This window comes from Centroberyx gerrardi, chromosome 2 (assembly GCF_048128805.1).
Source record: "Centroberyx gerrardi isolate f3 chromosome 2, fCenGer3.hap1.cur.20231027, whole genome shotgun sequence".
Classification (NCBI taxonomy): domain Eukaryota; kingdom Metazoa; phylum Chordata; class Actinopteri; order Beryciformes; family Berycidae; genus Centroberyx; species Centroberyx gerrardi.
The window spans coordinates 23694740-23710746 of NC_135998.1; the positions used below are offsets into that span (position 1 = coordinate 23694740).

The window sequence follows — 16007 nt, forward strand, 5'->3', positions numbered from 1 at the left end:
CACAGCCAGCAAACACCCACAAAGAAATTGCTGGAATCCCACAGTTTCTAAAATAAGAAGTCTGTTTTTAATGACTGCCTATCATTTTGTTTCCTCAATATAAACTGAAAACTGAATGGGCTGCAGATTTTTTTTCCCCCTGATTGTTCATACTGCATATTACTCTATGCTGTATTTAGATTCAAATGACAAAAACTACTCTCTCTCAGGAGGATAAGACAGTAAAAGACAATTTTGTCCACTGGGTTTTAAAGGAAGAAATAAAAATGGTTTGACCCTCAACCCCCAACCCTCAGGTTCCTCAGGTTCTTACAGAAAGAGAGAGAGGGAAAGAGAGAGAGAGAGAGAGAGACAGAGAGAGAAGAAGAAGAAGAGAGGCAGAGGATGTAAGAGGCAAATGTGCAGTTGAAACAGCTCAGACGAGAGTTGCAGTGTGACAAATCTGATGTCTGTGTGAATAGAACAAAACTCGAGAGGGGAAAGACAAATGTATTCATGATCATAGCTATAATAACTAAGAGGGTGTGCTTTGCTGTGATTATGGGTAAGATGGCAAGGCAGAGTATGAGGTGCTTGCACTGAGTACTGCTGGCATCGCTGAAATCACATAATCACCGGAAAGAACATCCTCCAGGGCAGTATGACTCATACAATGCTTACCATCACATACGTATGTATGTCTACAAAGTTGTCGTGTTTTTTTCCTTTTGATGTGATGTGCATAGAAAAGTAAAAAAAATAAACAGGAGGAAGCTAGAAGTGGTTACTAACAAGCTCTCTGGTTACCCCAAGTTAGACTACTGATAATGCATGGCCAGGTGTGCCTTACAGCTTCATAAAGTTGTGAAATTGGTGAAATTGGTGGCTTTATGTAACTGCCCATTATATAAACATTGAGACAATATACACAGAGACAAGAGGAGGAAAGAGGGCAAGAAAAGCCGAAAGGCAAGAAGAGAAGATAAGCAAAAAAGAACAGTGGATGTGGATGGTTTTGAGTGGCAGTTGCCTAGTATTTCTCCATTAAACAAAAGAAAATAAAAGAAAAGAACTGCTATTACTATCCCTGTCCAGCCAATACACACACACACACACACACACACACACACACACACATGCAAACACACACACTTCACACACTCTACCTAACTCTTGTGCATTCTACAGAGGTGAATATATTGTACTGTACCAAATAACCTCAACAAGCATATGTGACAGTGTGCGATGCGTATATAAATGTGCAGTCATGTGTGTTTGCAGGCTCTCCCAATCACACACACACTGAAATATGTATACACACACAGCCCCTCACTCAAATAAAGTAATCCTTAGGGCCCGCGGTCCTGTACCTGTTTCAGGAAAGGAAGATTTCAAATTCCATTTGAATACAGGCTTACGGCTTAGGGTAATGTCTTCTATTATTACTATTTTATTTGTTAAAAGGAAGGGACTAAAAATGACTGAGGTATAAATAATGAATGGGAGTAGATATATCAGAGTGCAGCGTGGGACTGCATTATCAAATGGTGCTTTTATCAGAAGTACTGCAATCACTCTCAAATATTAAATTCAGCTAAGAACTGAAATGTAAAAGTTTGAGATTGAATGTACGATTGTGTGCATGTTGTATCGCCCCTTTAGAGGCCCGGAGTGCCTTTTGAGCCTTCCAGAGTACTGTATATGCTTTTCAGTATCTCTGTCCGCCTCACAGCCTCTTCAATATTTCATACTCCCTGTTAGTTTATTGGTTTGAAAAAAAAAAAAACTTCCTGGATGTTTCTGCAGTTGGCTTATCTGTAAATGTTATGTAAGGCAGGAAAATTGAAAACTTCAGACTGCAATCTATGAGTTTTGTTCATAGCTCGGCTTTCCTAACGACCAGATTTAGTGTGTTTGAGCTCGAGTTTATTTAAATGTTCACTGTCTTCTGTCACTGTTCTGGACAAAGATGCTTACAGATATTTGTGTCATCGCTCCGCTATCTTCCATGTTCTGCTGACCGCTCCAAGGTGGCAGTGGAAAGGCCAGATAAGGTTAGATTTCAATAAGGAAATACTCCAGGTCCAGGCTCAGCAGCAAACCAATCCTACACCCCTCAATCGTTCCCACATACACATTTCAATGGAAGATGGAACAAAATTGTTTGGCCATCTTTGGCAAGTGTAAATTTGCCAAAAAGGTCTTTGCCTTTCTGTCTATGTTCATGTCCAACATTTATGTTTGCACAGTGCATGTACAGTATGTCCTCTGTGTGTGTAGATGTGTGTGTGTGTGTGTGTGTGTGTGTTTGTGTGTCCTTAGGGCATCCTAACAGGCGTGAGGAGACAGATAAGCGTGGTGATGACAGACAGCATGAGCTGTCTGGTGGTAGCGTTGTCACAGGTAGTGTCAGTCATGACCTTTAGGACATGAGCACCATTAGCCGGAGCTGTGTGGAGGCTGTGTGAGGGAAGGTGAGGCAGCAGTTCGAGGGCTGTTGCAGCAACATTCACTGTATTTATTAGCCCTCTCTGCCACAGGGGGGGACACACAAATAGGACTCCCAGCAACAGTGCTGCAGACTACTTGTCTGCCTCTCATCGTTTTATGTCCCTGTAATTCTCTCTCCTTCCAACCCTCGTTTTGTATTTCTCTCTCTCACTCCAACTACTATATTTTTTTCTTTCCTACTATCATTTCTTTCTCTTTCTCCCCCAGCTCAAACTCTTTTGGATGTCTTTATCTCGTTCTTCCTCTCTCCCATTCCTCCTTGCCTATCTCCTCTTTACCTGTTCCCCTCCCCAATATGTATGCAGGCTCATGCATGCTCTCAAGTACAGTATGCTAATGCCTTAATCTCTAGATTAAACATCAAACATGGAAGTTTCGCTTTTCTACCACACTGTCCAGAATTGAGAAATTCACTAGGGGCGTGGCTAGGATTTGGGAGGAATGGGGAGAATGAAGTAAGCTGTGTGTGTGTGTGTGTGTGTGTGTGTGTGTGTGTGTGTGTGTGTGTCAAGGAGTGCGTGGGTGATTGTGTTTTTCCGTCTGTTCTCTTTCGCTGCTGCTGTGTTGAGAACACATCTGTCTTTTTCTGATAGGATTATAAAACATATTCATTATAAAACATATTCACAAACAGATGTTTGCAGTTCTCTTTAAAGATAGCAATTCCGTGGGCTGCCTTGGATTTATGAGTGATTTTATCAGTCAATGTTAAATTTGTCACCCTATCATCAATATTACAATGTAACAATGTAATAAAATTTTTTGCATTTACTCAAACAATGTCTATCTAGCTATCTATCTATAAAGATATAATAGAGAAAAAGCAAGATCTTAATTCCACATCACTCTGTTTTTATCTTAAACCTCCTTTAATGTGATCATAAACACATTAAAGGAGGTGTGTGGCAGCTTTCTATTAGCCTAAGTACTTTCTTTCTTTCTTTCTTTCTTTCTTTCTTTCTTTCTTTCTTTCTCTCTGTCTCTCTCTCTGATCTATTAATCATACTGTGAAGGTGTTATCAATCATCTCCAATTAGTCCTAATGGTACAGAGTGACATCTGCTGCCAAAACACAAAACATATAAACACAGTGTGCTCACAGTGCTTACATGCCAGGAGCTAACAAGCTATTTGGCACATTTACTATTTTCCATTCAGTCACATGCCAGATTGTAAATCTCCCCCAATCAGCTTTGGACTGCCTATGTTGCTGCTTCCTCGCGTTGTGTTTTGTCAGTCAGTGTGTCAGTCTCTGCAGGCTGTGGGCTCCCAGTAGTTGACAGAAAGCCTGCTGAAGAGCTTAAAGCAGTTTGTTAAGTAGCCTTCATCTAATGCAGAGATTACAGGAAGCTTAATGTGATCATGCCAGTGGAATAGCCCTTTAGCAAGTGTTGGGTGAGATGGTCATTAAGGATCGGAGATTTGCTTGTTTAACACTATTTGGCCAGCTTGAGCTAACTGTATGGAATTCTTTTGCTGTTTTTGTCCAGTTGATGCTGGGCTGAACAGCCAGATTATGTGAAATTACTTGTTGTGTTTGTGGCTTGAATTGGTTCATCCACTTCTCAGATTCACCGTTCCATCATTCCACCTTTACCCAAGAATATGATAGATGTTTTCTGCTTATAATGAAATGTGTTTTCTTTGACTATACTTCCATGTTTTTATGCTAGCAGGTTTGCACAATGTGGGGATGCATATTGTGGCTGAGTAATTTCTGTATTTTGTGGCTTCTCCTTTATAGAGAATTAGTTTTTTGACAGATGACCAGAGGGTTATAGTCATGAAACTTATTGTGCACTGCTTTGACGACCTGTCAGAGAGTTCCCATGGCTGGGGGGGGGGGGAAGTAGGAGAGACTGTTAACTGTCAATACTTACTTTATGGACCTGTGCTGACACTCTGTCAAAACCTCTTATAGCAAGCACTCACTCCCTCAAAGGTGTTTTCCTTTCTCTGTACGGTCTGTCTGGCCTTGTGCTGTAGTATGTTACCAATGAAAAGGTTGGTACAGTAGGTGTGGTGGTGAGATAGACCAAACTATTCTGTTGCACAACGTTAGGTGTAAATTTGACAACTTGCATCTCATCGATTAAAGATGCTCTATTTTTTGGATGACTGGAGATAATTTCGCATTCGTCCTTAACACCATCTCAGAAAAATAAACCGAAGGTAACACAGCATAATGTTTATGCTTAAGCTTGCATGCTGAATTAAGGCGTGTGGAGAGATGAAACACTGTGAACGTGAGACTGTATGTTCTCTTCTGTTCCGCTTCATAATTTGTTTTCTGAGGTTAAATTGGGAGTTTGTCAGTTTAATGACCGGTTAGGTTTGGTTGACATTTCCATCTTGATCGGTATACGTTGAGATGGAAATGCCAGGCCGATCTTAATTAGTAAAAAAAAAAAAAGCTCAAATCAACAACTCTCCCCCAAGTAAATTATCAGAATCCATCAGCATCAAACATGGCTTTATAATAGTGGTCTTCACTGTAATCTGTATAGAAATAGCAACAGCGAATAGCAATAGAGAATAGCAATTTGCGGTGAAGTGCCTCCTTTGGATAGATGACAGCACACAGTCGAGTAACTAATGAATGACAGCACTCACCATATCGTGAGCTGGCACAATTAACCAAGTTTCCTATTCCTCACTGTCTATTTTATTTATCTTGCAATCCTTTAAAGAAAAAAAAAGTTTGTCTTCAGTGACTGCTGTAGAAATGGTAGTGATACTGACTTAATTCTGCAAGAGTTGCCTCTGAGAGATGGGTTGTTTAGGCTTTGTGGAGCATGTAGAACAGCCTGTATAAAGAATTCATTGCCTAGGTTCTGCAATGGGAAACTGGATCAAGTCAGAACACGTACACTGGGAAGAAAGACAGAGAGAAAGAGAGAAAAATGGAGGGCGAGAGAAAAATGAAAGGAAAAATGAAACTACCCCAGAATCATTACTACCCTCTATCCTATACTGTGTATCAACATGGAAACACACAGGCTGTAGTTATTGATTCTGTCGCTCAATTTGAGGACGGTTCTGCGCTTTGTGTTCTGAAATACTCAGACCTTGCTCAAGCCTTAAATAAAATGGCTGCTGTGTTAAAGCTGCTATCCTCAGCTGGACAGCATGTGTCTCTCTGCGGAGCATCACCTGCCCCACACCCAGATAGAACTGGTCTGTCAACCTGTGACCTTGACAGAGATCAGTTACTGCCCTCTAGCCAGACAGTGGGTGTTAGGTTTGGTCAGCTGGGATGTTGAGCTGGGTCCCAGTGGAAGCTGTGTGTGTGTGTGTGTGTGTGTGTGTCTCTGTGTGTGGGTGTGGGTGGACAGCTGGCCTTTCTGCAGATAGGCAGCAGAGAGTCCTGGTGAGGTGTTAGCCAAAGCTTGATATTACTCTCAAACCCACGCTTCAATAAACACACAGGCATAACCTACATGGGAGCATTCACACACATATGCATGTATGAACACGCAAATGCAAGTGTACACATGTGCACGGATGCACACACACATAAACACACAGATACTCTCTACATGGTACCCTTGACTGGGCGGCTGACTTCTGTATCTTTACAGATGAAATCGGATGGATGTCGCTCTGTGGAGCTAGTGTCTGTCGAAGCCTTCTTACTTGTTTCCTGCCCCTCTCGTCCTGCCACAGTGCCGACCAGTGTTGGGAGCATGTAGTCTCTGAGTAACCATAATGCAAGAGCTGGCGTTACTGCCCGCTTATCTGCCTCATGGCTGCATATTTTTGCATGTTCTTCACGCATCAGTGAAAATGGGCCTGAAGCAGAAACAGCACAGTCCTCCCTTTCGTAGTACCCACCAACTTTGCATTAAAATTAACACCCACTCACTTATACCAACCCACATATGCCGCACAGACACATAATTACACATGCACGCCCACACGCACACATGCACACATGCACGCACAAACACATGCACACACACACACACACAAACATATGAAGATACAAACATGCACATATACAGAATAGGGAGCCAAAGCGGAAGTGTAGGCTGAACCCTTCCTGTGGTTGACTTGGTAGTATTACGTCGTCTGCAACTAAACAAAGCAATGAATGGTGTTGGGATTCACCTCTCGGCACACTACGTAGTAGGCCTATAAGTTCTTAGATGATTTGCACGTTTCCGTTATTTCAGGCATAAAAACATAAAGAACTACTTCGTAACGGAGGAGAGCTATAACCTACATTACCTATCCTCACAACGTAGAGTGTACCAACTGTTGATAGCAGGGATGATCCACCTGAGTAGGGAGTAGACTTATATGAATACACACCATGGACATGCACATCAATACACACATAAAAACATACCCCTCTCACACACTTACACACATTCGGCATAGTCAGCCATTCTCCAAATCCTCCATCTCCCTCCGCCTCCCAAGCCAAGACCACTGCCTTCCAATCTTGAGATACAAATGGTGTGTGAAAGGAATTGATAAGTGTCTCTGTGGGCTGCTGGTCCATGTCTCCGGGGAACATACACATTTTGACCTCCAGGGTCAATAGGCAATTAAACCTGAGAGGGGTTCTGCAGTCTTACAAGGAAGCTAGATGGGGAGGTAGGCAGGGCAACTAGCACAAGCGGTGTTAACTCTAATCTGGGTCCTGCTTGCTGGCTAATATGCTGCTCTGAAGCTCTGCTTTGTCTGACCAGTGACCACCTTCACACTGCCACAGTGATCCGCAGTAGCAGGTAGCTGGACTACCACTGGTATCTCAGGCTGGCAGACATAAATAGAATATTACAGGCCTGCTGTACTGAACACTGGCTCCAATTATATTTGTGTTGAATCAAGACCAGTCCTACAATGTGAGAAAGGCTAGCTGAGGCACTAAGGCAAACTTCAAATAGCTCTAATGCCTGTAAATATTGGAGTGAATGAAATGAAGATAAAAAGTATACCTACATTTAACATGAGGAGTTTTTCCTCCTAATGGCATTTCAGTCAGGAACACTGTAGTCATAGATTTAACCATTTATTGCAACAAATAGAAATACAGTTATGCTTGGCGCTGATGGCTCCGCTCTTTAGATGCTCCCTGGATTAGCCAAGCAGCATGCTAAGCCAAAACAGGGAGTGCAATGCAGAAAATCCCCCAGGGTATACAAGAGTGGGCCCAAAGCAAGACATGTGAATACAATTTTAACCTTTGAGCCATGTTAAGACTCTGAACTAGAAAGGTGGAGGCTGGGGTGGTGGAGGCAAAGCTTTGCCAGCAGCAGCAGCGGTGAGTGAGGCAGCATTGGTGTAGCAAGGATCAGTGTAGAAGGGAGTCATATTTAAATGGACCGCCTTGATGTGAGAATGGGCTGTGATTGGTGTATGACTGATTAGAAGCACTGATTCGATCAGCGGGCTGTCAGCTGATTACAGCTGGGGCGTATGACTTTCGTGTCCTGCATGAACTAACGCGATGCTTCATTCTTTGTAGACGAGTAGATGGAGTTTGACTGTGAATGGAACAATCCTGCCATTCATTCCCTATCCTTACCAAAGAGCACATCACTAGCCTATCAGACATATTTGTCATATGTCAGGTGGCTCTATCTATGCAGCCAGACAGACTCTGACTTTTTTGGAGCTGTGATGATGTGAGCGAGACATTGTTCTCAAAGGCCACAGACAATTTGAACAAAAACGAGAGGATTGAGATCATTTCATAAAGAGTCAAAATTGGCTGCTGTCAGCCACATCTGCATCTGAGTTCCTTTGGTGTGAATGAAAAAGGTGATTTACTAGGAGAGGAGTTTGGTTGTGGTAGCATTTTATGCATCCATCTGCATCCTGGGCTACTACTAATATACGGAGAGACAGAGGAGACAGAAAGTGAAAGAGGGGTGGGTGAAAAGGAAAACCTCTACATTATGTTCTAACACAACATTATCAATTTGCAGTCTTCTCCATTTCAGCTAAATGGAGGGTAGGGAAGAAGAGGAGTATAAGGAAGGGGAAGAAGGGGAAGATAAGTAGGGTGAGTTATATAGATGGAAGGTTATTATTGCAATGAGAATTTACTGGCATAAATACCATCTTTCTGTCAACCTGCAGAGGCTGTCTAAATTCCAGAGTCATGCGTTACTGCAGTACATTTCCTTCTTATTCCATGCAACACAACACAGAGATATTGCTACAGTTATTAATATGTAGACTAGATATCACTAACTAAATACTATGCTTTGAATGGAAAACTGAAGATGTACAGTGACACAAACTGGTGCACATAAACACATAACACATAAACATAAATAGGTAACCAATATCAAAAGTAAAATGTTTTCCAGCAATCACACAAGGACACATAAGCATGCCAAGCTAACTGGAATCTCCCTCAGTATGTAAGAAGCTATGAAACATATGTTACTGTAAATGTGGGAAAATGGTAAATGTATACATTTTCCACAGAGTTGGTAAATGTGTGCATTTCCCAGCTAATGTGAGAGGAAAACTCTAGTCACAGTAGCGCTAGGCTCTCTCACAGTCCTTGAGTTCCCTGCTGAATACATATCTGTAGCATGATGATTGAGGCAAACGTGTTTTAGCACATCCACATTGTTTTACTCATGGATGGAAATGAGTTGTGTAAGCTATGATGTATCCACTACTGGACTAAAATATAAAATCAATCAAGCATCAATTTCTTGGCCAAACTACATCTACATTGAATACATGGGCTATTGACACAGCACTGTCTTATCTGCCTTCCAAAAGTAAAGAGGCACACACCAGTTTGGTGGAAAAAAAATTGGCATCAGATGCTCTTTCCTCACTCTGTGATGCGGCTCAACCGGGACAGCCTGCATGAAAACCTCCCAAACACTAAGGCAGGGTGTGGCTCTCAATTTTCTGATGTTGTACACTTTTACCATTTTCCTACATTTACCATAAGAGATATAATGACTCCAACAGAACAAAATGTCATGAATTTGGGATAAAAGTTGAGAAAGACATGCAGTGGTCATAGTTGACAGGATGGGAGATGCAGTGTGCAGTGTGGTGTGATTATGATTGTATGCGCTACATTGGGTACAATAAATCTATTAGCTTTATTATATAAATGATAGAGCACAAACAATGGTAATGGTATTGCTTGTTAAATGTTTGGATTTTCTTCCCTTTTCTCACTGTAAAGTATTACATATTTATCGGTCCCGAAGCTACAGGCCAGTAGTTTGCACCCTCATTGTCATGCAATTTAATTTAGTTTGTTACACATGAGACTATCACTTATTAAACACGCCAAGCTACAATGGAAAATAATTGATATAAGATATCGAATGGTGTTTTTCTTCAGTGAGCTAGCTAATTAGTTAAATATATTCTTTGGAACACAATTCCAAATGTTCTTTGTAAATGGTCAGTTTTCACTGGCATAGATCTTACTGTAGCTAAAACAATGTGTTTCATCAAGACATGACTAGACAGAGGTTTATTTATTGTTTACACTTTATATCTGTATTTTGCAAACCATAGATATTATGAAGATATTATGTTGTAAAGGTTGTGAAATATGCTTTGTGGAGCTGGTGATCTGTGCAAATGGCAATATGATAGTATATGAAACAGCTTATGAAGATACAAATGACTGAAAATCACAACAGCTATTTTTGGAGTAACCCAGCTATTGACTCTAGTTAAGGTCTTATTCGGGTTAAGCTGTATACATACAGCTTTTATAACCTGTTTTCATGAATAAACCAATTAACAGAATATTCCTGTCACCCACCAGCTAGCCCCTCTCTCTTTCATTGAACAATAGCAGGTTACTTCTGATACATGGGAAGGGAAAGATGATCCCAACACTAATCAGTGTGATTTTCTAGACGCTTCTAGATACAAATAACCTGTTACAGGCAATTATACCTTCACCATAATGAATCATAGACGTCAAGAATGCCATGCTACGGTTGCTGCTGGAAATACACTCAGCCCTAGAAATTTAATGATGATGCCAGCACAGAATACCCAACAATTATGGATGATAGAGAATCAGGATTGGTGGGAGAGGGCGGTTATGCTTGACTTTACAGATGTAGAATGGAAAGAAAACTTTCACACGGCCTAATCTGTCAAGCTGTGCAGCATTAATGGCACCTACAGTATATTGAATCCTTGCAAACACTGTGTTCACACCTATACCACTTTATATAAGAGTCACACTTGTCTCACATTATTAGCGACCTGTGAGGAGGATTATGTTGTCAGCAGCCAATTTAGTGTGCACGACTCCACAGTCAAAACGCGGGTCTGTGTGTTCTGCAGAGGCATGTGCGACTCAGTGATAAAACAGTTTATTTGTGTGTCAACTAGTGAGTCTGAGTTTGCGCAAATGGCAAAAAACTAAATTGAAAGGGGAAAGATCTTTACCACAGGAACCTGTTTAATATGGGGAGCAAGCCAGATCTAAACCAGGTTTCTCATAATTTGAGTTTGATCTTACCTGGATTACTCTAACAGAGTTATGACATATACATGGGTTGACCCAACACTTGGTTACATGAGTAACCAGGTTAAAATTGTAATCATCCGCACATGTGCAGTAAGCATAGCCACTGCATGATGTTTTGTTGCCCTTAACAAAATACAGGTAGGTGACATTTACCATGAAACAGGTATAATCTGGTTCATATTCACAACATGAAAGTGTAGAGGAGTGGGAGTGATTGTGATCAATAGAGGATCAATATGACTTGAGCAGTGCTATGGCCCTTTTTTGTACACATGCACGCAAATGTACATGCACACACACACTCTCGCACACACTCTCTCGCACACACACACACACACACACAGACACGCACATGCACACTCTTTCATATATTTAGACAGAAATACAGAGAGATTCTATATTGTTGTCAGTGCTGTTTTATTTTTGATGCTGACGATAGGAGTAAGAATACAAATAAATGTCCACTCAACAGTGGCTGCTACGCCATCAAATTAAACTCAGAAGGAAAGCTGATATCATTGGCTCATTAAGGCAAACTCAAATTTCTAAGATGATCAGCTAAAATATTGAGATCAACTGGCAAGGACGGTACTGAGGTCAAGTGGAATGACAACATTGGACAGCAAAAGAATAACATTTTATTTCTGAGGAAAGCCAGTTTTGAATGGATTTTTTTTAAAATATGTAATTTCTGTGTATGAAATCAGTTAATTGTTTAGAAACATCTTTCGATAAAGCTTTAAACATAAATGAGAGTTTAAACTAGATCTACAATTATTGAGAGTAGAAAAGTCCAGATTAGGCTTTTTATGAAAAGGCTGGAAAAGTGCCCCTTTGAAATGTAATGGAACAGCCATTAGCCAGTGAATTGTTTATGATAGAATATTTAGGGAAATAGCTACCGTGACCTCTTTTAGGAGTCTAGCTGGTGTAATATGGGGGACATGATGAGCATTTCATATGAGATACAATCTCCAAAAGAGCGATTGTATCTAACATTTGCTCAAAGGAATCTAATGAAGCGTTCAACTGGTGAATGACATTCAAATCAGGATATCTTAGCATTTTCAATTTTCCTGGTAAAGAAACTCAAAACTACTTATATTATTTTCTTCTTTTCTCTCAATCTATTATTGATTCCTTTATATGTAAATAAACAAACAAAAACACTTAACTCTTCATTTGTGCACTCTCTTTTAACAGCAGAAGTATAATCATAAATATCTTTACATTTCTGTAATATAATTCGAGTATAGCATGTATTAATTGAGCATTTTTTTTGCTGAGTTCATACAGGACTGATTCTATTTAGATGAGATCTTGGTAGATGGAAAATGAGGAATGTAAAACAAGGGATGTAAAACAAAAACATAAGATGCACAAATAAATACAAACAAATAAACAACAAATAAATCCTTTTTTTTTTCAGACTGTAAAATAAGGTCAAAGCTCATTACAATATTAAATATATAACATTGTATAAGATTAAAAAGATTTAGTTAGATTTTAAAAAGTGGGCCAATGTATTATTTGTACACAATATATAACATACACATACACACACACATACACACAACATACCCATACCCATAACCAGAAGAAGAATCCTGTTAATAAACTGGAATAAACTGTTCAAGATAACTTGCTGCGTGAAGCGACCAGTGGTGTCTGTGTGGCAGGCTCTCCTGTTCGTCAACTAATGGCAGAATTTAGGTTGAATCGTAAATGAAATGGAGAATAGAACGAGAAAGGGGGAACTGAGAAAGCATGGATTTAAAACAGAAAAAAAAAAAAACACTGTGAGAGGATACAGCAAAATGTGTCAAACTGACATGTTTCATTTGCAAACAAGCTGTCAGCTGGCGGTCCCAGAAGATGATGATGATGATGATGATGATGAGACAGGTAGCAGCATGTGATGGCGTGTGATGGCGTGTGATGTGCCTTGGACAATGTTAGTAGTGCTGAGCCATGAAAGGATTTGTTGGCCTATGTATAAATTATTGCATTCTGAAGTGCAAAATGGTTATATTATGGCCATCTAAGTGATATGCAACAGTGCACTGAATGTGAAAAATCATTAATGTTCTGTTATGCTCTGTAAGAATCTCATTTGTTGATGTTGTTTTTTCAGTCTGCCATTTGGCCAAGTTATTGATGAGGCAGTGCCAGGCAGATCCCTGAGGACAGGACAGCTACAGCTCTGCCAAGTGTAGTTAGAAGTGCAATGCAGTTTGCAAACTGCAAAGACATATTTTAAAACTGTTGCTACTACTACTACCATCACCAGTGTTATTATTTGTACTATTATTGGATAGATTTAAACGGATATGGGAGGAAAAACAATGTAAAGGGAATATGGCTAGAGGGAAAATAAAGTCAATCCCTTATTTCAGTACTGTATGTAAAAAATCACAATTAAACACAATTAAAATCACAATAAGTCATAGTTGTCCCTAACCCTCCATCCACTGGAGTGATCTGCAGCATGACACTCACAGGGTGAAAATGAGTCCCACTCCAGCCCTGTACATGAATATTTTATAACATTATTTGTATACAATGTGTAACATACATGAATATTGAAATCTCCACAAATAACATCCAGCTTCAAAGTTAAGCAATCTGACATATCAGAGAAAAAAATGATTATGAGGTCAAATATCAAACCACATCATTTCTTATTAGACAGAAACTATAGAATAGTTTCTTTTTGGAAATTATTAGACTCAAAAGTAGCAAATTCCCCAAATCTCACAGGGTTACACTGAATATTATTCCTTTGTATAGCAGCCACACAGCCACTACCAGTGAGACTGTATTTCTTATAAGGAAGAAAATTCAGATTTTATGTAGGGAGTAAAAAGCAGGCACATGGATGAATACAATTCATCCATATGCCTGTCAACATAAGGAGGTTAAGACAAGTAGAATAAATGAAGCCATTACAGGTAAACGACTTATCATTCAGTGATCTAACTTTAAGAAAACTAGACTTGACGTCAGGAGTTAAGAATCTAAATGATCAGGGTTACAACTGAATACTTCATTAAAGTTCTGTGGAAGTGATAGACTGATGCTCCAGGCTTTACAGGAATAACTGGGCCACTAGCCTGATGGTTTAATGCACCGGGGGTAAGAATGTGCAGCAGCTGAAGCATATCCCTTTGCTTCTTTGATGTTATGGATAGTTGACAACTTCAGGCAACACTCCGCTGGCTGCAACCTCTGCATAAGCTTCACTGAAAGAAGTCACTGGGACAGCTGTGAGGACAGGTGGGTTTGGATTGGGTGTGATACAGTATGGTTGATTTCATGTCCAGGATGCATTGAAAACAGATGCAGTGGCATGAGAGTGAAATGGGGTCAAGTGAGGTTAAGTCTGTGGTACTCATTGGTATGGTAGTATATCATTCTGTTAGACTCTGAATTCCTCCATAGGAATGCTCACCTTGGATTATGGCACAAAGGATATTAACATCATATCCTGTGTATTGATAAATGAGTAGTGGGAGCTGCTGTCTTCTCTGAATAGGGTTTGGTTGCTGGCTTGGGATAGGACTCATGCAAGGGACATGGAATCTTGGAAAATCTGAATAGGAAGAGGAAGGGATCCCTAATCCCTCTGGACGTTGGGTGGAGAAACCTGGCAACTTTGGATCTTGAGTGGAGGGACCTTGGTGTGAGGGAGGGACTTGAAAATTCTGGAAAGTTGGTGGAGGAATCTGACGGCCGGATTTAGGTCGGGAAAGGAACCTGGAATCTCTAATCTCGAAATTAGGGTGGAAGACGTCTTTGGGGTGGAGGAATTTGGGAACTCTGAATAAGGGGAGGAGGAGGAATCTGGCTTCTTGGAAGATAAGGAGGAGAATCCCTAACATCTCAGGGAAGAGAGTGAAGGGGTATAATGATGATGATGGTGATGTTGATGGCAATGATGATGAAGACAATGAGGATGAAGATGATGACATTGCTCTGCTGGATTTTGTTCTTTGAGTGGATGTTAAAAGCAAATCTGGTTGTTGGTGCCATGTGGATCCTTTCGGTATGTTAGGGGATCAGTCATGCTGAACATAAACTGTCTCAGGGAATTGCCTTTGTCATTTCAACACAAACACAACTTTACCATTGCAACCCCCAGACTCTATTTTCCATTTGCATGCATTTCCTCTGCAGGAGCACATTTCCAATTTCACTTCATCCTTAGCTTGACACTTGGAATGTCAGCACTTTTCATGGATAGAGTATTTCATTGGGTGATATAGATACCACAGTCATCACACACACACGCACACACACACACACACACACACACTGCTGCCAAATATCAGCTATGTACAAATATTTATTTTGTTTCTCACATTGAAAGGGTTGCTATAAAAACCTTCCACACAATTTCTCCACACATCACTTAGCTTGATAGAATTTCATGATTCACGGTACAGAAAAAGAAGGATAATTTCATCTCCCTCTCCGTATATTTAGGATTATTGTATTACGAATATCATCTCCTTTCTGGGCTTTCAATTAGGTATGCAGATTCCATGGCGATTTCATTCAAAGTCAGTCAAGATTTAATGGATTCCTTTTATGAGCTTCCGACAAATTGCCTTTTTAGTGGGAAGAGCATCTGCATTATTCATTTGTGAAGGAGTAAGCGTTTATGAGTTCGGTTAGTTTAGTTCTAGATGAGCTGAGCGCCCAGCAGAGTGACTTAGCATGACTCATCAGTGAAGAAGATGGGACACTGGCTTAGAGGTGAATCTCATCTGACCCATGACCTCTGGCCTTGCTGTCTTGGCTGTGTAGGTGATCCAGCGCAGGGAGGATGGCTCAGTCAACTTCTTCCGAGGATGGGACTCCTACCGTGAGGGATTTGGCAAGATCACTGGTGAACACTGGCTCGGTAAGTGTCTCAGGCTGTATGGGGTAAGGGGGGTGGGGGTTGTGTATGTGTGTGTGCGTGTGTTTTTGTTAATGTGTGACTCACATGTGCCATTAAAGTGGCCCACAATACAATGGCGAG

The 16007-nt window shown here is 40.6% G+C and overlaps 1 protein-coding gene across 3 annotated transcripts in view; it reads left to right on the forward strand.

Moving 5' to 3' along the window:
- Positions 1-16007, forward strand: part of fibcd1b (fibrinogen C domain containing 1b) — a 98924-nt gene that overhangs the window by 54271 nt on the left and 28646 nt on the right. For all 3 annotated transcript variants that reach the window (XM_071924039.2, XM_071924040.2, XM_071924041.2), the window contains one exon: positions 15791-15887. In XM_071924039.2, coding sequence (XP_071780140.1) covers positions 15791-15887 — 97 coding nt within the window. The remainder of the gene's footprint in view (positions 1-15790; positions 15888-16007) is intronic.